This window comes from Sturnus vulgaris, chromosome 6 (assembly GCF_052056855.1).
Source record: "Sturnus vulgaris isolate bStuVul1 chromosome 6, bStuVul1.hap1, whole genome shotgun sequence".
NCBI lineage: Eukaryota > Metazoa > Chordata > Aves > Passeriformes > Sturnidae > Sturnus > Sturnus vulgaris.
This window is the reverse complement of record NC_142248.1, coordinates 7,727,577-7,749,995: the sequence shown is the minus strand read 5'-3', so window position 1 is coordinate 7,749,995 and position 22,419 is coordinate 7,727,577. Positions and strand designations below refer to the sequence as shown.

The window sequence follows — 22,419 nt, the reverse complement described above, 5'->3', positions numbered from 1 at the left end:
TGGGTTTTTACCTTCTGGTGGATTCTTATTCTGGTTGTTCCAGACTACCAACAATTTGGACAGACTAGGCACTTTAGACACCTCGGTGATAACCCGGAAAAGGCTCTCCACTCGGTCATAGGTCAGAACCACAGCTGTGAAACCTTGGGACTGAGGTGGGATCAGTGGAAGGAAGAGTGGGTTGCTCACACTGCTCCATTTCTGTGAATGAAAACAAGAAAACAGCAAACCAATTGGATTAAAGTGAACTATCACAGTAGGGAGTAATTCATATAGCCAGGCCCTAACCATCAGATTTGTAATTTGCTCAGATCAGGCAGGTTGACTCTCAATTCTGATTTCAGCAATTTCTCAAAACCTTTATTCCAATCTCTTTCTTATTTCAATTTTCATTTCTGTCTAGCTGTAATGTTGCAACCAAATAGGGATTAAGGTGAAAACTAAAGTGGAAGAGGCAGAATGAAAACCAAGGTGATTTGAGCCCAGCTAGCATGGTTCAATTCTCATTTATTTATATTTATAGTCAGGAGTCAATAAACAAAAAACAAACTTAATCAGCACTACAACTTCAGAGTGAAAAAGTGTTAACAACAACAAAACCAAAGGAACAAACCCATGAACTTGGCATGAAATGTGCATCCAAGCAAAAAGGGAAAAAGCAGATACAAAGAGGAGCAATGTACTAGCTTCCACAAAGTTTGTTCAACAGTGGAAAAAACCCACCTGTTACACAAAAAAAACCCCTTAAAAATACATGAGATTCAAAGATGAATTTCAGAACTATCTGCTCCTTGGGAATTTTAACTAGGGCATCCCTTTTAGGACTTTAAAGGTCTTACTTCAATACACGCCATAGGGAAGCCAGCCCAGACAGCAAAAGACAAGACAGACAACTAAATTCCCACTGAATGTGCCAACCCCCTTTGGAGCTGACAACATGGGGGAGGAAGCAGTGAAGGGACCATTTGACAAGAATGAAAACACCAGCATTTTAGTCTCAAATTTTCCATTCCAACTGACGTTCCAAGCAGGGGTCGGACAGAGAAGCAAAGGGAAAAACCAAACCCTTTGGGACAAGGTGAAAAGGGGAGTTGGGAAAGCAGAAATTGAGTGATGCTGTTTTGCAAGGAAGTTTTGAATCCTAGCCTGTAAAAACTATGAATACTTGTAGGAGGTTAGCAACTGCCAGCAGCTTACAGAAATACTGTGAAATCCTCCAGCTAAACTCATATCATAAGCCTGCTCGTATCAGGAGTAAAGCAAGTTTTACAGATTCAGAGTTACAAGGTCATATTTGTAGGAAGCAAACTTTGAAATTTTCTGTTTCCCTATTTAGTCTTTGCTTAACTTTATATACTCAGCAGTCACCTTCCTCGTGTTTAATGGTTAGACTCCTCTAACAAGAATGATTTCAAGGATAAAGAGAATAAAGAGTCTATTTACTGAGAGACATCATAATATTTTGACCATTTTGGTAAAGGAGGGGGGAAAAAAATGATGTGAATATGATTTCCTTCTATGAACAAATCAAAACTGAAGAGGGGATAAATATGTGAGGTGGAAAAGTTAAGCACAGCATTGGCACACTCTTTTGTCCAGGATGGTCTAAGAGTATGTTCCAGGCAAGGACCTGTCAGTAGGAGTAGTATGTTTTAGTAGACTTCCTGAAATAGCTGGAAAGACAGACTGGCCTCCAGCTACACACATTTTATCAGGTCTGGTAAAAGCAGCATTCATCTTAAACTGTTTGTGAGGATCCTAATGGAAAACACAAAGTTCTACGTTTTACCCAAGAGGAATAATAGGATAATGTAGAAACAGTAATGGTACAATATGGAATTTTGGTTCATTAAAGGGACATGGCTACCTGTGAAAGCACACTCAGTAATTCAGAAAATATACATCCATTACTTCAGCAACTTATATGTGCAGAGAAAAATCTGCTTTCAGATTACTACGTTTTCTAATATAAAAGCTTTTGTACATACTTTGCTAGTTGTTCAAGGTGACTAGTGGCAGATGGGGACAGCCCTCTGATTTTGCTCTAGCTTCAATAATTTCTACAGCAAATCACAATCTAAATGTTACCAGAGCATAATCCACCTCATTAAAGCTTTACTACAGACTTGTTTTCACACAACCCCCACTCCAAGACTGCTATTATCCAAATGACCCTGGTAATGTCAAGCAGCTTCTTAACACAACTCTCAGAAAACTCTTTTCATTAATACTTGAAGCAGAGGTTTAACATCATAATCAGAGTGCCAAGAAAATATTATGTTTCTGTCCTACAAGAAGAAATAACCGGTAGAACCATCTGCAGACAATGTTCTATTTATAACTTATGGGCAAGAATTGCTACCTAGATTAATGGCTCCCATTTGAAGTTTTTCTAGAAATGTTTTCTCTCTGTCCACAGCACTTCCTAATAAATTTCTTGATATAATATCTTTTGAGAAGGATTATTCCTTTTTCATAAGCTAAAACTGTTTTAGGTACTTACAGAAAGAAATATATTATGCATATGTGTGCAAACACATGCATATGTACCTAAAATGGTAATGAATTTCTCTTATAAACCTAAATTTTAGGTACATTCCTTACATCCCAACTTCTAGTACTTTCAGAAAGGCATGAAAATTTTCCCCTGCTGGTCATAACTTAGGAAAAATAAGGCAACTTTTAAGGAGGTTTTGCTTCTGCACTTACTAAAGGATGATGGAAGGAGGGAAAATCCTGTAGACACACACTAATGGATGGGAGAACCATGCCTCTCATTTGAGAAAAACATTTCAAAAAGGCAATTAAGCATCTCTCAAGTGCCATTAAGAGCCAACCCCCTGCTGCCTGCCTGAAGAGTGTGTCTACAGTCTGAGACCTATTGACCCCACTTTCTGCAGGAAATCAGGCAAATTCAAGCCTCCATAATTTGCTAAAGTCTTCCAGATTTTTGCTTGGGAAAAGCAAACCATACAGGCAATTAATACAACAGCAACCTAATTAAATCTCCATTATGGCAGCAAAGCATGAAATGGCTAATGACATAGGGATGGGTTCTCCCAGTCACTGCTCAAGCAACCAAGTGATGAAGGCACATTTGCTCCATTCCCATCTTTATTAACATTCTTGACAGAAATTCACAGGAACTTTCACTCTCAGAGAGGAGAGCAAACAGCAACAGAAGACTGATCATCTATCACCTTTCTTTGACAAAGTGCTGACACTCAGCTACGGATAAGACAACCCTTCACTATCACTCTCCCAGCTAATATCATTAGAAGGACCAGGATAATTAATCCAAGATTAATAGATTACTTGCTGTGAATCATTTTTATGGGCAAAAAGGATCAAATTGAAATGCTAGTTTCCTAAGAGTAATTTCACGTCCCTTAAGTCTCACAGTCTCAGTTGTCTGACAGCTCTTTGCAGCTCATATGAAAATCCAAAGTACTGCAACGTGAGTGACAGTGAGAACTTGGGAACAGCCTGAAGCTGGAAGACAGGAGAAGTCAGGAATGGTTATGTATGTACATAAGGATTCAGACTGCTGCAGCTGTCCTGTGCATGTGTAATAAAGTCTTAGAAACAAGGCACCTTTCTTTACTATAGCTCAATCAGATATTGTCCTCCCTCTTGGTCATGAAAAACAACCTGATTCTACCTTAGGAAAAATAAATACATTAAGGATGATACATCAAGGGAGCTGAATTCTCATGATGTGGGAAGCTTCAGGCTGGACTTGATGTAGAGTCTTCCAGTTCAACTTAGCAGGGAAGTTTATAACAGACCTTTCTTAGCAGGGTACAGAGGGGAGATAGGGTGGGAGCTTCACAACACCAATGAATACAACTGGACTGAGAAATGGACAATCTTAATATTTAAATTCTATGGAGCCTCAAAGTTATTGGTAAAGCATCAGAGACAACAAAGACTCGGTCCTGTCCCAAAACTTCTTAACTGGCTGTTCACCATTGAAAGAGGCTTGAAGGTACAGTAGACACATCACAGAATGGTCTCTGGGAAAACAAGGCTGTGTAAGAAGTCCCATATTAAAGAAGAATCAAGAATTTCCCAGCTATCATTTAGTGGAAAAACTCAGCAACAGCATTTAAGAAGAACAAAATTTCACTGCTCCCATGAACAAGACAGTGAGCTTTCCCACCCGTGTATTCTATTTTGAACACCTAGCCTGCTTGCTGTAAACCACATATTATTGAAACCACATAGGCTGAACAACAATTCACTGCCTTTTAGAAGCACAGAGGTAAGGATAGCAGTGTATTGAACTTAGTAGCTGAGCAGTCCTATACATCTAAGCAAAACAGAGATATATCCTCTGCCACTGTGGTTAAGGCTTTTTCAGCTGGATGGTTCTTAAAATCCATCTAACCTCAATATGGTTTCAATTATGAATTACCAGACCAAAAGAAGCCTTGATTTATTCTATTTTTCTCCAATTATTTATGGTAAGTTTCTATCCAATACTTTGAGAAAGTATTTCATCATGCTTCCCATCCTCAAGTGGTCACAGGGCAAACCCAAGGGAATTAACCCTCTCTACTTGTCCAGAGAACCAAAGTGCTTACACCCAACAGAATTACAAACAAAGTTGCAGTGGCCATCATTTCATGTTTTAATGAAGGTCATAAACCCTCCTCACAAAAAAAAAAATTAGCCACAAGACAGACAGGAACTTCTATCAACTATAGAATAATCCACTGTGTAAGAGAAGTATCCTAACCTCTGGGCAGGTAAATTAAAGATCCAACTGTTAAATCATGTTTCACATTCACATAAAAATACCAACGTTTATAAAGCATGATTTGATCCAGCTGATTGCAATCATCAAACAAGTAGCTGGAAAATACAGCAGAAACAGAAATCTAATATTGTTCAATGGAAAAAATACCAGATATGCACTGCCCAGAAAAATGCTAGTTTGTTCTCATTTACAGATAGATAAAAAAATGTATGCTAATATTTGCTTAATGCTTTAGAGATGACAAATGGTGCTAGGAGGGAAGCATAGTTATAACAGTAGCATTTTCTGTAGACTGAGGACTATAAAATATTAGTCAAAGAGGTTAGGAATAGTTGAATGTTTTAACAAGTGTCAAGTGCCTAGTAATTGGCAGGATCCACAAAGTATTCTGTAAATTAACATCCTACTTAGACTTTGCTAAATGAATGGCATTCTGGGCACTAAGAAAAGTCTGCTATTTTAGTTTACACCAAATGATGGTGCTGTTTTCTGCCTCACTGGAAGAAATGAAATCTGGTATGTTTATTGTTCACATACTCATATTCTCAAGTGATTATTAAACTCTGGTCTGTATCATCCAAGGTCAGAGCTCAAAAGCAGCCTCTGACAAAAAAAAACATCTAATGTTTCATAGGTTTACATTATAAACAGGCTTGAAAGAATTTCAACAAAAGCAGCTGAAGAATTCTGCAAAAAAAATCTGTCTGACTCATTTTTCAGAAACCCATATACATTAGTGAGGTATAAGGCAAAGAGGAGAATTTAAGCAATCTACAACGAAGCATAAGTGAGGAAGTAATTTACTTCTATTAGAGCATAACAAAGTACTTAATTGAAGGTAACAGATCACATCTCAAGCCCAAGTCATTATTTCTAATCCACCCCAAACTGGTAACCATCAAAATGCACACCGTAGAATCAGTCATTTTCTGGTTTACTTGGACATAACTGATTGCCTCTGCCTAATGGATAACGATTGGGCCAAAAAATACAAAAGACATTAAACTCTCATGCTTGCAACAAAAGACTGCCTGAGACATAAAGGGCTCAAGTAGTCCAGCAATGAATTTCAGGCCCCAAAAGTATCATTTGCTTCTCTTCATTAAAAGGAGGAAATATGTTATAGTGTATTTTTATTCAAAGTATTATTCCATAACATATTAGCATGTTATATGCTACTAGTCTTCCATTTCCTCAACAGGACAGTGAATAAGTAGAAAAATAATCCACTTTATAACTTTTTTTTTGCTTGAGAAAGGCCAACAGTCTTCAGTCAGCCCATAAAAACACATAAAACTGCTTGGATCACTTCCCCTGTGCAATGTACTAAGTATGGAATTAACTGTATATGCATTTATCTTCTGCATACCTTATACTCCCTCCTGGAAAAACACCCTCCTGTACCACTGTTGGATCGACACTCTGGTGAAGATACTCAGGCAACAGTCTTACTAATATTTTGAGCCAATATAAGTCAAACTAATGCCAAGAAAAGCAGCCTTCAAGCCACCCAGTCCCTCCTTTGCACACATCCCCACTCTTTATTTTTTCTCTTCCCTGGTAAGTTTTATATAAGGAATATTATCTTGGCTAATTCACCACAAGTGAAATAGAAATATCAAAAAAAAGGTTGCACATGAAAGAGAAAATTGTTACCCAGCTGTAGAAAAGTGCAGGACTGCTTCTTTGGGCAGCAGTACCTACTACAGTGGTTTAAAGTGTTTGGGAAACTACCAACTCAACACAGTATGGGCTGAGGTTTCATTGTGTTGAGACTTGAGAAATATCTCAGGGACAGAAATGAAGCTTATCTATGTGCAGATCTAGCCATGAATATGCCTCACAAATTTTAAGTATCATTTTCACGCTGACTGTACAAAGTAACAGCCATCCCCTCAAATGGGGGATACAAAAATTAATGCAATTAATGCAATTTTGCAGTAAAAACAATGTAATCATTATTATGCTTGCAGATGTGTCTTAATTCCTATTTTGAAGTATCTGAGCTCAAAGAAAAGCAAAGAGAAGGCTATCAATCCTACTTTGAAATTGATATCAAACGTGGGGCAGCCTTTTGCAAAAGATGCAGCTTTCTCAGCTTTTTCCTCATATGTGTTGCTGTTACAAACTAAATTAAACATTTGAGACCTCTAAAAATCTCTTTTATCAGGCATACTCACCTGCTGCCATCTGCTAAATGTTTGCTAACTCAGAATCTATTCTACTATACTACAATCAAAATACGAAATGGCAGAACTATAGAAAAACATCGAAAATAGACTGAAATCAGATGACTAATCTAATTCTGAAAGCAAACACATGAAGCTACAATACTTCAACAAAATGCAAAGTATAATGGAGAGTTATGAGCCATTTTAATTGTCAAAGTAGAAATAATGGTTATACTGCTTTGTCTAACACCTGAAGCAGTTGTAACAACTGAGCAGTACAACAATTAGTAACCAGGACATTTTACCAAATTTTTTCTGTTACTTCTCAGGATTCTAGTGACCTACTCAGCAAAATTAACCCCTAAAAGTGCACACAAAAAACTCCCCACCTTAAACCAAGAAGGCAGGCAGGTAAGCAACCATGGCCAAGAGTTCTTTCCAAGTATCCTTCTCTGCATAATGATCCTGCACAGCAAGCTCTTCTTTCTTTAGATAGGTGAATTTGTCCTAGCAAATAAATTTACAAATCCCTTAAAGCTGGCATTTTCCTGTATAGATATCCCACAGGCAAATCTGTGCTCTCATTTTCAAAACCTCACTGTTCAGAGCACAGTGATCTGAGCTTTATGAACAGCCTTGTACTGATTAAAGAAATTTCTGGCTAACTTCAGTAAGTCCTTAAAACAGTGATTGCACCTCTGCACCTCTTGTTAACACGCCTACAGCTTCTGCATACTCTTTGTGCACCTTTGTGTTCCTATTGAGACCATGTAACAGGAACAAAAGCATATAGAAGAGCATTGCACTTAATCCCCACTGACCATAACACCACATGGAACAACAAACAGAGCTAAAGGAACTGGCTGCTGAGTCGGCTGAGTTTGAAAGCAGAATACACATGGCAAGTTCTGGAGGTCAGTTCTAGCCAGTAACATAAGAATTTATGACAGTTACTCACACTTTTCACTGCGGTATTAATGTTAACTCACAGGTGCTTATTTTAACAATTAGCTATACCCTAGCCCAGAGACTGACCTGAAATAATTTTCTTTAAAAGCTTCAATCACGGAGTTTATTTAGAGAAGAATATAGATATTTTCTTGTTAACAAAAAGGACATTAGTTACTTTGCCCTCTTATAAAAGTTAGAAGATACAGTTGCCATTTTCTGCTACCTGAGATGTACATCTGTAAGTCCTTCCAACTTTCATCCAGACTGATGAGAAACTGTGACACTGCTGTGAGTGGATATTAGGCAGGAGCTAGTGAGACACAGGCTCAAGAAGCTTATTACTGCCCAACAAGCTGACAACTTTGAAACCCTGACTAGTGCATTTATTAAAAAAAAAACCATAAAAATAAGAAGTATAGGAGAGAATCCAGGAGACATTTTTAGGTTCCCTTTAAAGGCTGAATAATCCTTAAAGCATTTTCTTTATTTCACTAAGTGTGTTTAAAGGTGCTTGGTTCTGCTACCATAATTGTAAAGGTGTTAAGACATTCTGATTCTCTTCTTGTGGAGTACACACTTGTGCAAAATAATTTCTTCCTTAAATACTGACCACTGGCCACATTTCCTCTCCAAGAAATGACAACTGGAGATGATTAATGCCTTTGGCTAGGCAATGGAAACACAACTTCTGAAGCACAGCAATAAGATTCTAACTATTCATCAGCAACTGTTCACACTCCGTTGGTCTGAAGAGTTTAAAGTAAAACACACTTTACTCCCTACCCAGTACTCCTACCCAGCTTTCTTTCTCTAAACTATCATAAAGCAAGACAGTTAACAAGTTTGGTTTTATTAGTAAAACAAAACTATTATTTATATTTTGACACAGAGAAAATTAACTGATTATGGGTGAAAATCATCTACAGGCTTTTATATAGTAAAAAATCAGAACCAGCTGCTTGGTGCAGAAGGTTAATTAATACTGCACTGTTTTTTCTTAACAGAAGTGAGTTCAACCAGTGAAACTTTAAATTAAACCAAAAACAGGCCAAAAAAAAAAAAAAGTAAAACTTTGATCATCAGTTTCTGTGTAAGAGAAATTGTTAAGAAATAACATGAAGAAAACTGTAGGCATAAGAATAATTAGCTATGTCAAGAATTATATGAAAGATCCCTGCAGATTTTTTGAGATCTTCAGCATTTCCACTATTTTCTCTGCAGTCATACAGACTGTGTCCAAATATATACAGTGCTCCAAACTCTCCCTGAATTAAATAGAAGTGTGTGTGTTCGTGTGTGTATGCATCAAGGAAAAATAAATAAATAAAAATATAAACAAGGAAGCAATTTAATGGGTGCAATAGCAAAAGTTAAAAGTTCTCATCTTAGTGCCAGGACATAAAAAGAACTGCTAGTTATTCTGCCAGTTCTCATAAAATATATTAGCTTCATCTGTGCAAGTTACCAGCACAACACATGCACACACAAACTCAGATGCAGAATTATTACCAAGTTTCATAGCACATACCTTTTATACAAGGAAAAAAAAAATCCACAATTTGTTTTACAAGTAAATCAAACGAATTTACTTACTACAGCTGGGGGATCATTCCATTCTTCATAAGAAATGGCAGCATATGGGTAAATTCTATCATTGATAATCTGAAGAGTAGCAAGAGCAATTGCCTTCATTGATCGAAAATATGCTTCCCAGAACCACCTTGCCTGTAAAGAGAATAAAACTCACTTTCATATTGCACAGATCCAGTGCTTAATAATCAATTTCGGCTTGCCATGCACAATCTGTTCCACGCAGTCTACATGTCAGGTGGAAATTAAATTAGGAGGCATGTTTGTTGTAAATGGAGTATTTCCATAAAGCCTGAAGGCTTCAAACTCAACTCCACCCCTTAAAATGAATTACAGCCAATAAAAAGAAGCAGCAGCATTATTTTGCAAGTGATTAAACAGAATGAAAATATTTGAAGGAATCAAGTATTTTCATACTTTTACCATATGTCTTCCTCATGAAAAATGTCAAAAGAAGTTTGACCATAGAACAAAACAAATTACTGTTACACTCCATTTTTTCTAAGGCAAAGGAATCCACAGTGCAGTTAAATAGTAAAATAAAAGCATTCTGTCTGAAAGGCAGAACTTAGAAGTCACTTTTTAACATCAGTATTAGAGACACTTGATCAGATAGAGAATTTCAGTAGTCATGAACCCTACCAGACTTATAGCTTCCCAAGACTTCCAGGAAACCTATTCTTATTTATACAGGTAAATAATTCTGATTTTCACATAAAAGTACATGTACATGCTAATTTATTACAATCATAAATCTAGGCTAATTTCTAGCACAGTGTAAAACTGCTGAAATGAAGCATGGGATTGTCATACACAGGTGCTCTGAATTTCACTATGAGTTATTCTAAAACTAAGGTCCTGTACAAGTTGCCATCCTGTCCTAGTTTCTGTGTAATACAGAAATGATAGAAGAAAAGCAGGGGTTTGGAAATGAAAATGCTAATTTATCTGACTCCCTGTTAAGGGATATAAACATACTTTTTCAATCCCTAGAAGTATCAAATGATCCTGCAGGTCCCCATCCAACCCAGAAGGAAACGTGTTTAACCAAACCATGTAGCTCAAGAATTCTGGCCCAAAAGATATGATTTTTTACAATCTTCCTTTTCTTCAGGAAACTGCAGCACCTTGAACTCTCCAGAAATTAATTTCATTTGCAAACTCCCTATGGTTAATTACCAACTATAAGAGTATGTGTTTGCATCTAGGAGGTAGAACAATTAAAATAAATGCATTTTTTCATTAAATGGAATCTTTAGAAGTTTTCAGTCAGGACACAGCTGAGGACAAAACACAAATTTGGTCAAGTGCTACTTTACTCTTGCTACAGGATTCTTAAATAGCAAAAAGGTTCTACAGACAAGCCAATTTTAATAACATGCTATGAAAATATTAAATAGTATTATTTACCTTATTTAATTACTGAAGGAATACCAAGTTTCTGGAGGTACAGACCTTAGGATGAACCAAAAATAACTCTTGTTTATCTGTTGTTAACAAATGCCAGCAGATCTCACTCTGCAGATCAGTACTTTTTAACAGAAGACACACAGTGATTCCTGCATATTCACTTCCTTTTGGATATTGCTAGACTAAATAACAGTATAGAGGAAAGATTATAAGCACAAACTTGTATATATTCATGCTTATGCTACCCTGTACTTTACTCTGAGTATAAGCTACGGGGTTTAGAACTGCAGACTTGGTGCTGAACCACCAGCCCTAAAATTCTACTCTGGGAGTAAAAAAAAAAAAAAAAATCTGTAAAACAGATTCTGCAGACTATTTCTGTAAATATTGAAGATGTTACAATTTAAAAAGCAAACTAGGAGAGAGATTAGTGCCCTCTAAAGTACTTCATTTACTGTGCAAACAGCCATAACTCTGACTATTTCAGGTTATTTCAAAATTTTACTACAAATTTTACTACAGAGAGTGATAGGTATGTCCAAAATGACATTACTGTGGAGTTTGTCATTCAGAGAGTGCAAAGCAACTTCACTTTAGAATGGAATCACTTCCCTGTCCTTATTTCTCTTCCTGATAGGACTTAACAGCTGGATAACAGGCTGATTACCAAGAACACGGAACAAAATTACTACCACATTCAAGTGTAAAAGCAGGAGAATTATATAAACGGGTAAGAATAAGTAAAAAGACACTAAATAAAGGAAACACCACATGCTAAGCATAAGCATTAGTATTTCTTTCCCTATATCCTATCCCTTAAGAAAAACATATTATCAAAAAACAAACTATCTAAAAAGAAAACCAGAAGCAGATTAAGAATTAAAATGGACCAGAACAGCTAACTTCTCTGTTGAAGTATGCTAAATAAAAAGGATTCCAAATTTTATTTTCATGCTGGACAACAGTTTAAAACAACTGCTGTAAGCAGCACTAAGTAGGAAGGAGAAACTATTTTATGTGGCCTTTTAACACACAACTTTATATGCAATTAAGTAACTATTATTAGTGTGAACTACAGGATTATGTATTCTATTGTTATTAAATGACAGCTTTCCTATAATGTTCTAAGATTGTTTATTAATACCATAATATCTATTATTACCTAGCTTCATAAAAATCAAAGATGATTTTCTTTCTTCAGCAAAACTAGGATGGACCTGATCCAGCTGTTCTTTGCTTAAAGAATGCTTGTAATGTCAGGGAAGATTACACCTTTATACCAGAAGCAAATCTGGAGAAGAGGGCAGAGGGAATTTATGTTTTATAGACTAATATTTATGCAATTAATTTTTTGTAAAGAGCCATAAAATGTTCCCACAGTTGGTTGTAATATTTTCGGAGTTGTGTTTCTTTAAGGCAGAACTCAAAACCTTCTAAGGGGATTTGAAGTCCCCAAACAGATGTTTCAGGGTCTCATTACTTCCTCCCCACCTTGTTTGCTTTTATAAAGCAGAACTGATTAACATGGCTTGCTAGTGTCTGCTGCTCCACATGCTGAGTTACTAAATATTTTGGGAAAGTTTTCTATTGGGAAGATGTATGTTGATTCCATTTGAAATGTATTTTCTACTCAGTGAGGTTGAAAAGCAAGAAATAGAGTGGATAGAAATTCCATGAACACATTTGTGATACAGGAGAGAGTAACAACAATAAAAAAAAAAGGTTTCTGTTCCAGACTCCTATGCCAACTTATTAATCTTACATAGCTTTACTGAGCTCTGTTTCTCTTTTCAATATCTATGAATCCAGAAAACTGAAGAGTAACTTTAAGACACTAAGCAGTATTTTAAGGTATGGTAATTGCAATCCACTAATTAGAGCTACCTGAACACCTTTCAGTATCTCAAAATAAATAATCTGTAAGTCCAGACCTTGGCTTCCACATAGCATTGACTATACTCAGACTACAACTATGATAAAAATCAAACTTCTCCTTTCAACCTGAACTGAAATCAGCTTCTAGTACTCTAGAAGCCTGCTTGATGAGGTTTCCAGATTTTTCTGAGGAAGCACACTATGTAGACCACAGACTTGTAGAGAAAGCTAGTTTTGTATACACCTAAATATTGCTTAGGCCATGGACAACCTAGGTGGTTAACAGAAATCAAACATCTACTTTGTATGACTGCCAGGACAACACAGATCAATGTACATTACATACAACCTGTATGGTTTACAGGAATTGAAAGCAGAAAGAAGAAATAAAATTTCTTCTTCTGAATTTCTGGATAAATAGAAAATCTAAGATAGATCCAAAATGAAAGACAGAAAATTATTACTTTCAGAAACAGTTTTACCAACGCTTTGAAGAGTCAAATCTAGCATACTGTATGACTTGACTGACAATAATACATTATATTATTGGGTTGCCCAGTGGGTTGGAATCGACTAGAAGTTCTCATTACACAATAGATTGCCCACGAAATTAGTTCATCTGAATTCAATTTCTGCAGTAAATTTAACAAAGCCATGACAACTTCATTATGGAAGCCAAAGACTGAAGGAATCGGAGATCAAATTCTCTCCTCTTGCCAAGCAGCAATGGGTTCTGCAGACCAAGTTCACAAACATGGGCATGCCAGTAAGTAGTTCTAAGTTGTTGCCCTTCCTTTCTTCCTTCCTCCTGCCCCACTTTCAACTGCTGCATCCTCCTTAGATCAGCCAAGAAAACACATCACTTCCTAACCCATCACTGAAGGCCACAATTTCTTAACATAATGTAGTGCTGTCAATTTATCTCTACAAATACACATGCACACCTTGAGCCAGACTAGCACTATTTGTGAGACAGATGTTCCTTAAACCAAATAAGCAAGCATGCAACTCAAAAGTTCAATTCCACTTGTTTTCAGTTTCAGGATTTAGTTCAATTGGACTATGAAGAACCTAAACTAACAATATTCAGTACATACCAGCACAGGCAAGAGCTTGGGAAGGGAGCATGTGCACTTATTTTCACACCAGACAACAGGCAGCAGCATGCAGCAACAAGGCAGCCTACTCATAGAAAGTAACATTTATTTAGGTAAGGTGTTATTTTCCTTAGAAATAAACACACTTGGGGGCCTACCATCTCTTTATAAGCTCTTTACAAGCCAAAATAGAATCAGGTTACAGAGTCCATTCATTTAATGTTTATAAGTTCTAGTGTTAATGCCACTAATGGTGCTCTGGTGCAGAGTGCAAGACAGATCAATGCAAATCTTTCGATTGGTTTGTGAAAAAAAAAACAACACTGGGCATAAGGCAAGGAAAGGACTACCTTGTGTAACATTTACATCAAGGGAAAACAGTCCATGAAAGGAACTTTCTAGCCTTCTGTCTTTTCACAGCCCATGATTTGGTGGGAGTTCGTAAAAGTAGCAAGAGGGGAAAGAACCAAAATTCGCAAAAGAGTAGTAAAATTTAACTGCCCATAAACCACCACTTTTCTCAACTTTTAGGTCAGGCGCCATGATGCTGTGAGATTGTGCCCCACTGCAGCAGTTCAGTGTTTCCAAAATGCCTTGAAAGGGTTTACAAGGCCTTGAAATACAGCCATTTTCACACCGCCTATGGTGACTCTACTTTAATGCTTTCCCTTCCTAATGGCTCTTGGTGTTCTTGGTTTTTACTCCCAGCTGGATTAGAGAAGTCTATCCAAGCAAAAGAGTATGGTCAACCTGCTGATCTTACTTTTAATCCTGGTTCTGTTACTTATTTACAGATAAAAGTTTGGCATTTATTAGATTTCTTGCTTTTACTTCAGCCTCTCAGCACTATGTGTAATATTGACCTCAAAGAGATGTTGTGAGACTTAAACATTCTAAACCTTTCAGATTTTGGGATGGATAGAAGAATAGGAAAAACACCCAATAACTATCTTTTCTTTTTATTGGTAAATAGAAACTTTAAAGTAATAAAATATTTAGCTAAGTAACTGAAGTAATTGATTGTAGTAACCCCTTCTAAAATGTGGACCTTCAACAGAGATACAAAAGATATTACAGTAAATATCTACAGCTCAGCTGTGCATCTGACAGCTCTGGACATGGAAGTGCATCCACAAAGACCTGCTAAAGTTATATGTCATACTGTGATATAATCAAACATTTTCTACTGAGACATAGCACACTATTTCCCATTGAGTACAGTACTCAAATTGGTCCCAGGCACCCTCCCCCCAAACTATTTACATTGGGCAGTAGTATTAAATGGGCTACTGAGGTTCAAGATGATAAATTGAATTTTTGTATGTTTGCCCTATATTTAAGATGCATATGAATACAGCTGATGTTATATAATAGTCAGATAGCAAATCTGAGCTCTCAAGAGCCCTACTGAGCTCCCCTGCAAAATGGGACTGAAGAGAAAGTAAGTTACTCTTTTGGAGCAATATGCATTTTAGAAAAAGCTTCTCAAGATAAATTTTGGGTTCAGACTGAGGACTTTATAGCCCCAATTTCCCACATTTTTCTGCTTTTAAACTGTAACCTGCACCCTCTTTCTGTACTGTGTTATTGTTCCTACATCTGTTCCAAGAGCTTCCTTGCTGATCACACATACCACTTTTAGTGTGCAGTTCTCCAGCAAACATGATACCAGCTTGTATCAGCTAAAACCAGTGATGTGTTTAGGTTTTTTACACAGGTTTACAAGAAAGCCTCAGAAGACTATACTATTAAGAATTCAAGAGTATTTTGTTGCTTCTAGAAAATGGTAAGAATTTGGGATTAAAAAAAAAAAGCTTGATTTGTTTAGGACCCTTGGTGATAGCACTCAACCACATTCAACATTCCTAAGGCTGGCTGGCTCATTCTCTCTGTAATCAGTGCAGGAAAAAAAATGGGTTATTCAGACAGAAATCTGGACCTCTGGTACCTTAAAATACCTTCTAATAAATCCATTCTTCTCTTAGGAAGGGAGCATGAGAGGATAAAATAAGTGACTGGCTGTAAGTCATGGTCCTTCTACCCCTTAAAGCTCTGTTTTCAATAGTGACCTGAAGTAGTCTCATTTTTCCCAGAGAGGCATGAAAATTTGAAATGCAAATCTAGGCTACACAAATGTAGGTTACATTTTTCAAAAACAACTCATGTGTTTCAGCCAACGAATAACAGTAAGAGAGCTGTGATCTGAAAAGTTATCTCACTTTTGAGGTGCCAGCACAATTACCTGAAACTAGAGGTAAACTCCTTAGAAATTGCATTCTGAAAGTAAAAATCAGTTTCTTGTCCCCATACACAAACGATGTAGGAATTTTAAAAGCTAATCCATTAAATCAAATAAATACTGGTAAAATCATGCTAAGTTTCCTAAAACTGAAAAGTTTTGTGATTTTTATGTTTTATAGAATATCAGATAAAAAGCATCTTTCAAATTCATCAAAACTGGCTGTGTTGCATCTGTTTCTCACTGCAGACCTATCCAAGAAAAGTAGTAGTGCAGACAGTATATAAAGAGTGCTCAGAGTATCAGCATGTCACTTCTAAACCTAAAAAATAAAGGTAAGCAAGGAATTGAAGTTTTGGAGGCCCATGATCACTTCAGATAAAGACTAATCCATAATTCAGCATCAGGGTTATCAAAACCTCAAACCAGAAGTTCCTCTGCAAGGGCAAAAAAGAGGAATGAGCAGTAGAACAATGCAGGGCACACACTGTTGTTTCCAGTTAACTAAGGTTTGTTTCTATTGTAATCTGACATCATTCTTTCAATATTATTTCTGAACTTTCATTCCATGTTTTTGAGTTATGCACAATTCTCAAATAAAGCCCTGAAAATACTCAATTTGTCTATTTAACTTACACAAATTATATGAGTGGCCTATAGAGGAATATTCCTTAATTACAAGACACTTCAGCAGTATGAACAAACAAAACAATAATTTGTATGATTACAATCAAATATTTTAAGAAAAAGATTCTAGACAGACATTTCATGGTGCTGGTTTTTATTGTAATTCAGCTTCAAAAACAATCTCTTCAAAAGTGAAGCACTAAGTGGATTTAATCCTTTGGCTCAATATTCTCTGCTGAAGTAATTTCAGCTATGAAACAAGCACATTTGCCTCCTTCTGATACAACAGAGAGTGAAAACTGAATCTTTCCATTATCCAAATTTCTTTTTTTTTTCTTTTTCTTTTTGAAGCTGCCAATTCATAAGGGGACAGAGGTCAGAGTTCAAAATGCTAATCTTACCCTTCAGATACCAGCCACTTGGGAATCACTCACTTCTCCTCACTCTCAGTTTTATTGCTGGAGACTACTTGCTGACTCTTAGAGGAATTAAAAGAAAATGTTAGTGCAAGCTCAGATATTAAAATTAAGTTTCTTGCACCGTAGCCTTCCTCAGATTCTGATTCTCCTCTTTGGTGCTTTGAAAAGAATTACATCAATTGTAGTAATTCACACATACACTACATACTGTGCATATATGAGAATGGTTCTTAGAAGCTTATCTGTTCAAGTTAACATTTTCACTCTTGCTTCCTCACTTTCACATAACTTTGGGAGTTTGAGGGGTTTTTTGATTAGTTTTAGGGGTGGTGGGTTTTGGAGATTTTTCTGCTTTGGTGTTTTTAAGGTTTTCATCTTCTCATGAAGAGCCACCTTCTGCTTAAATACATGACACAAAACAAGGTATTTTCACTAAAAGAGTTCTCATTCTCATTAGATGGCAATTTTTAATATATTTTTGAAATCCTGAATTATCTTTACCCTTAAAATACAGATTTCCACTATTCCTTGTCCTAATGATAGCAACTTAATTCTAAAAAAAGCAAGAACACAAGACCTGAATAGATAAAAATATCACTTAGCACTGGTGTTCTCCCCTCCTTTCATATATTTCTGCACCTCAAACTTGCCTCTTTGATCAATGAGTATGTCAACTTAGCAACTTTGTTGCAGAAGGCAACATTGCACCAGCCAGGAAACCTGACTTACTGTCCTGGCACCCTACAAATCCACGGTCAAAATACTTTTCAGTTATGGAGCCAACAAACAGATACCAGCACTATGAACAGCAAGGAAGCCACCCCATTCTCAGCTGTGGCTGGGAATACTGCTGCAAAGTATGGAGACAGAGCCAGCAAAGAAAACAGCAGGATGAGAGGAAAAAAAACCAACAAAACCCAAAAAACCCACAACCAAACAAAACCCCAAAGTTTCATGTGGTATTTACAGCTTTAAAAACATGTGATATATAAAATTACTATCATTTTCTGAATTCCCTTTGCTCCCAAAGAGCTTTCAGTTTGTCTTCCTATTTACAAGCAAATGGTATGTGTTGACCCCATAGAAATAACACTGCTGAAAAAGACAAATAGATACTGCTCTAGCTTCCAGATAAGCCATTATATCTACATAGTCATCAATAATGATGTAAAGACACAAAAAATAGCCCACTCTCTTCCCTCCAGTTTCCAGGAGTTTGCATGGCTCTCTAATTACTCCAATTTCACCAGGCCATTACTCTAAAGGAAGTGGCAGGCACATCTAACCTGGGGAGTCAAAAATACTTGAACATGTATCATCCTTATTATGATATTTGTTCTTGACCCACTCAACATAAAACCAGACCTACAGTGAGCTAGAATTGTGCTATCACTGATTCAAAAGCAGTCTGGAAAATAACAGAAAACAAATATATGTATGCAATTGCAGGGAACATTCAACTACTGCACGACCAGAAGTTGGGGGGTGGGAAGATGTTTTATCCACATTTCTTGACAAGTGATGGACAGCTCCTGAAACTGAAAGCAATAGGTTTCTAGTCCTAGGGGTATTGCCTTCAAATATGTCTATGTTCTCAGGGTAGATCAGTTTTCCCTGCTGCAGGCATCCCGCTGAGAGGTGAGGTCCCAAGCAAAACACAGGAATCTGACTGCAAGTCTTTGAGGTGGCAGGAGCCAAGGGAGGTTCAAAGACAAGGCTGGCTGGTGGGCAGCACCTCTGAGTACTGCAGAGGTTAGAGGTTAGTAAAGCAGGAGCCACTGGCCAATAAAACAGTGTTTGGAGAGCCCACCCTATAGATAAATTGGGGATCTGTTTACACCTTTCCCAGCTTTCTGTGTTACACACACTGATGCTTCCCACTGTGATCTTGTCCTGTGTCCACCAGTGTCTCCCTTCCTCGGCAGCTGCCCTGCTCTCTGCTGGCTGGCTTCATAACATAGCTAAAGGATGCTTGGAAACTTTTAATCAGCATCCAGCATCAAAAATAAATAAATAAAAGCACAACTGCTTTTATTTGTGTCAACTGCTGCAATAAGATCTGCCTTGTTTGAGATTTCCCATGACTGCTGTACTAATGCTGGGAGAATAGAAGCTTAAATTCCCTTGATTAGAGAAGCTAAACACAAAGCAAGCCCAGTGCCAATCACACACATGAAAGGACAGCTTTTTGAAGGAAGAAAAAAAAAATCTAGGTAAGGTTACCACCATATTATAGCTGTCAAAAATCAGCACATACCTCAATTTCAGAGCTTAAGCTCTATACCAGGAAGAACTTGCCCTTTTGATGAAGGCATGTTTTGCTCAGTTTCCTGTAAGCTATACAGCTCTGTTTTATATAAGCACAAACATAATACACATATCCCCATACACACAGTTCTCAACATTGGACAATTTTAACCACAGACATTACTGCCAGCGTTGCTTGAATACAAATATATCCTACTGACTTCTCTGAGGATAAAAGCTGAAGGACTGGCAGTCATGAGGTTTTTTCCATACCTACTGGAAAAATTCCATTTAGGACATGGTGCTGCTTTTTTTCCTCCACATCTTAAAAATAACTGAACTTAGCTTGAGCTATATAAAAATACCTCAACCTTCATGGCTCAAACTATCCATGGCTGTATGGCAATCTGATGAAATGGGGAAGGTGAATATTAACTGCTGGTTGTGATAATACTATGTGGCAGTCACACTACAATGAAAGAGGATTGAAAATAAATTTACATGAAAAAGAATCATTGATAGACATCAACAAGAGTTGTTTATTTCTTCTTGGTAAACATCTGGAATAGCATGATATTCTTTACTGTATGAAGCCAAACTTCTATCCATGATTCCCTACTCCAATATTAACATCCTGGAATATGCACACCCTGTACAATCCTTCTGCCCATAGCATCTCTACAGAATTAAGTCACCAGGGTTCAAAGACAACTAATGGCAGGTGCCATTTTAATTTCTAAAGAGCACTCAAAATTATTGCTAATGAGAAAACAAAAAACCAAAAAACAAAACAAAACAAAACAAAACAAAAAAAAAAAAAAAAAGGAAAGGAAGAAGCCAAACACCAGATACAAATCACACAATTTGAAAGCCAAGGGGCACTACAGCATATTCCTAAACCAGCCCACTATACAGTTTGCAAAAAAGACACACGATTTTCCTACCTCCGGGCATCTAAGAAACTATTCAATATATCTGCATAATTTACAGACAAAGATTCAAGGAAAAGCTGGCTAAAGATTATCTGGCAGCAAATTGTTTCTATAGAAAATGTAAAACCTTTCTAATTTAAAAGTCAGATGTTCCTACTGTCTTGTAAGATACATTTGATACATTAAAACAGGATCTAGATTTCTAAATTCCATTATTAATATTATGATTTGACCTTGCACAAGTTATTTACATATCAATCTACTCATCAGTAAAATGGATACAAGACCAAGGTGTATTTACTACTCTATTAAATATATTCACATGCCAATTACTACAACAATGCAGCATATTTATGCTATATAGATAAATGCTAAAGTTGTGATATTTTCAATAACTAAAGGGGGTAAACAAAGCAAGCAGAATTGATAAGGAATGTGATGTGGTACAAGCTATACAGCAGCAGAAGGAAAGCACAGAGTAACAAAGAAAGAGTGCAACACCAGGAGATATGCTTAATCATCCATTTGTCTGCAGCTAACTGCTCCATGTGCATGACAGAATATTTTCAAATATTCTTCCTAAAAGTACATGCCTTTCCAATTTCTGGATCATCTGGTTTATCTGTAGTCTATCCAAGTTGTGTATAGCAATCTGCAAAGGGTAAGTACCAAAAATCCACTGTGCAACAAGATACAGATTCTTAAGACACAGATTCTTAAAATCTAATCTGAAAAACAAAAAAAACAAAATTGTCTTAGAATAGCATAATTTTCCTCTCACAGTTAAGTTTAACCTTTCACTGTTTAGAAGCTGCCTATCTAGATACAAAAGCAGCCCAAATGTATCCTATAAAAATTATAGATGGAGGTGCTGATTGGTCTCAAATTTCAGAGCTCTATCTCAGAGATGCCACGAAGACAGCTTTCTTCATTCTGAAAAACAACAAGGCAGGACAGGCAAGAAGAAAAAAAAAATCTAGGGTAAGGATACTCTCTGCAACAACTGAAGGGAGAGGGGAGTAATGAAAGTCTCATATATAAATGCCAAGGATTCTACAACTCCCATGGTGATCCTGGCAGTAAGCCAGGAAAAAGTTTTTTCTTTCCTTTGCTGTTTGCAGCAACAAATCTTTCCTCTGGGGGAGGGGTGAGAGGGCTGGAACTAACTTCAGTGCATCTGATAAGATGGCAAATTGTCCAGGCCTGACATTTATGGGGGACCCAGAGCTTCACTGAAGCACTCTGGGAGGATTAAAGCAGGGTTAGGCTCTGCAGTCGCACTCCTTAAAACGCTACAAATGGCAGGCAGATGAAAGTTCTCTTAAATTTGATAATGATGATTCTACAGAATCCAGAGACAGAAGCTGTCCCCTGTCAGGGAAAGAACTGCAGCTGTAAGTTTAATATTCTCATTAAAAGGACTTGTAAAAGCCTAAGTATGCTCAAAGAGCATCTAGTGTCCAGATATTGAAATGAATTTCTGTTTAATTGGTTAACAAGAACTAAATCCCATCTCTTTCATGTAAGCTGCACCACCCACAGGAAAACTCCACCACCCATTTGCTTTAACTCTATCCAAGACCATTTCACTGCAAGAATGGGATGTTTCACACGCTGGCAGTGATTGCCTGGAGCCAGCAGAAAGGCTCATATAGCTGTCAGCAAGCTGATAAGAGTTGAAATTACTCTACAGAGCCCTCTTTAAAGAAGAGCCAAAGAAGCACATTAAATGAAAGGGAGGAGGGTCAGAAAAGCCAGCCACTCATGTTGTTTTAACGTGGCACTAAAATAAGTCATTGATTTATGCTTGTGTCTTCAGCTCTCTTTGACCTGAAGTCTGAACTTCTCCTCAGTTCAGGGCTAAGGCACATGGCATGTGCACAAGAAAAACCACAACAGCTTGTCCAGGTATGCCAACTGTGGGAACAAACATTGCAAACTACATGTTTTCTAGCCACAGTTTTTACACTGAATTTGAATCCTTTTTTAGCCTTTAATTGTCCACTTAGGCTAAAAAAGCAAGAGGTTGTGATTATCTAAAACTTTAATTAATGAAAAGCAAGAATGGTACATGGCCATTATTTGAAAGGAAAGTAAAT

At 37.0% G+C, this 22,419-nt stretch overlaps 1 protein-coding gene across 1 annotated transcript in view; it reads right to left on the bottom strand.

Annotated features, from left to right (window-relative positions):
• The window catches only part of EXT2 (exostosin glycosyltransferase 2), a 72,626-nt gene that overhangs the window by 30,174 nt on the left and 20,033 nt on the right, over positions 1-22,419 (bottom strand). Inside the window, exons 9-10 of the mRNA XM_014873572.2 lie at positions 9,478-9,609; positions 12-201 (exon numbers count right to left, since the gene is read on the bottom strand). Coding sequence (XP_014729058.1) covers positions 12-201; positions 9,478-9,609 — 322 coding nt within the window. The remainder of the gene's footprint in view (positions 1-11; positions 202-9,477; positions 9,610-22,419) is intronic.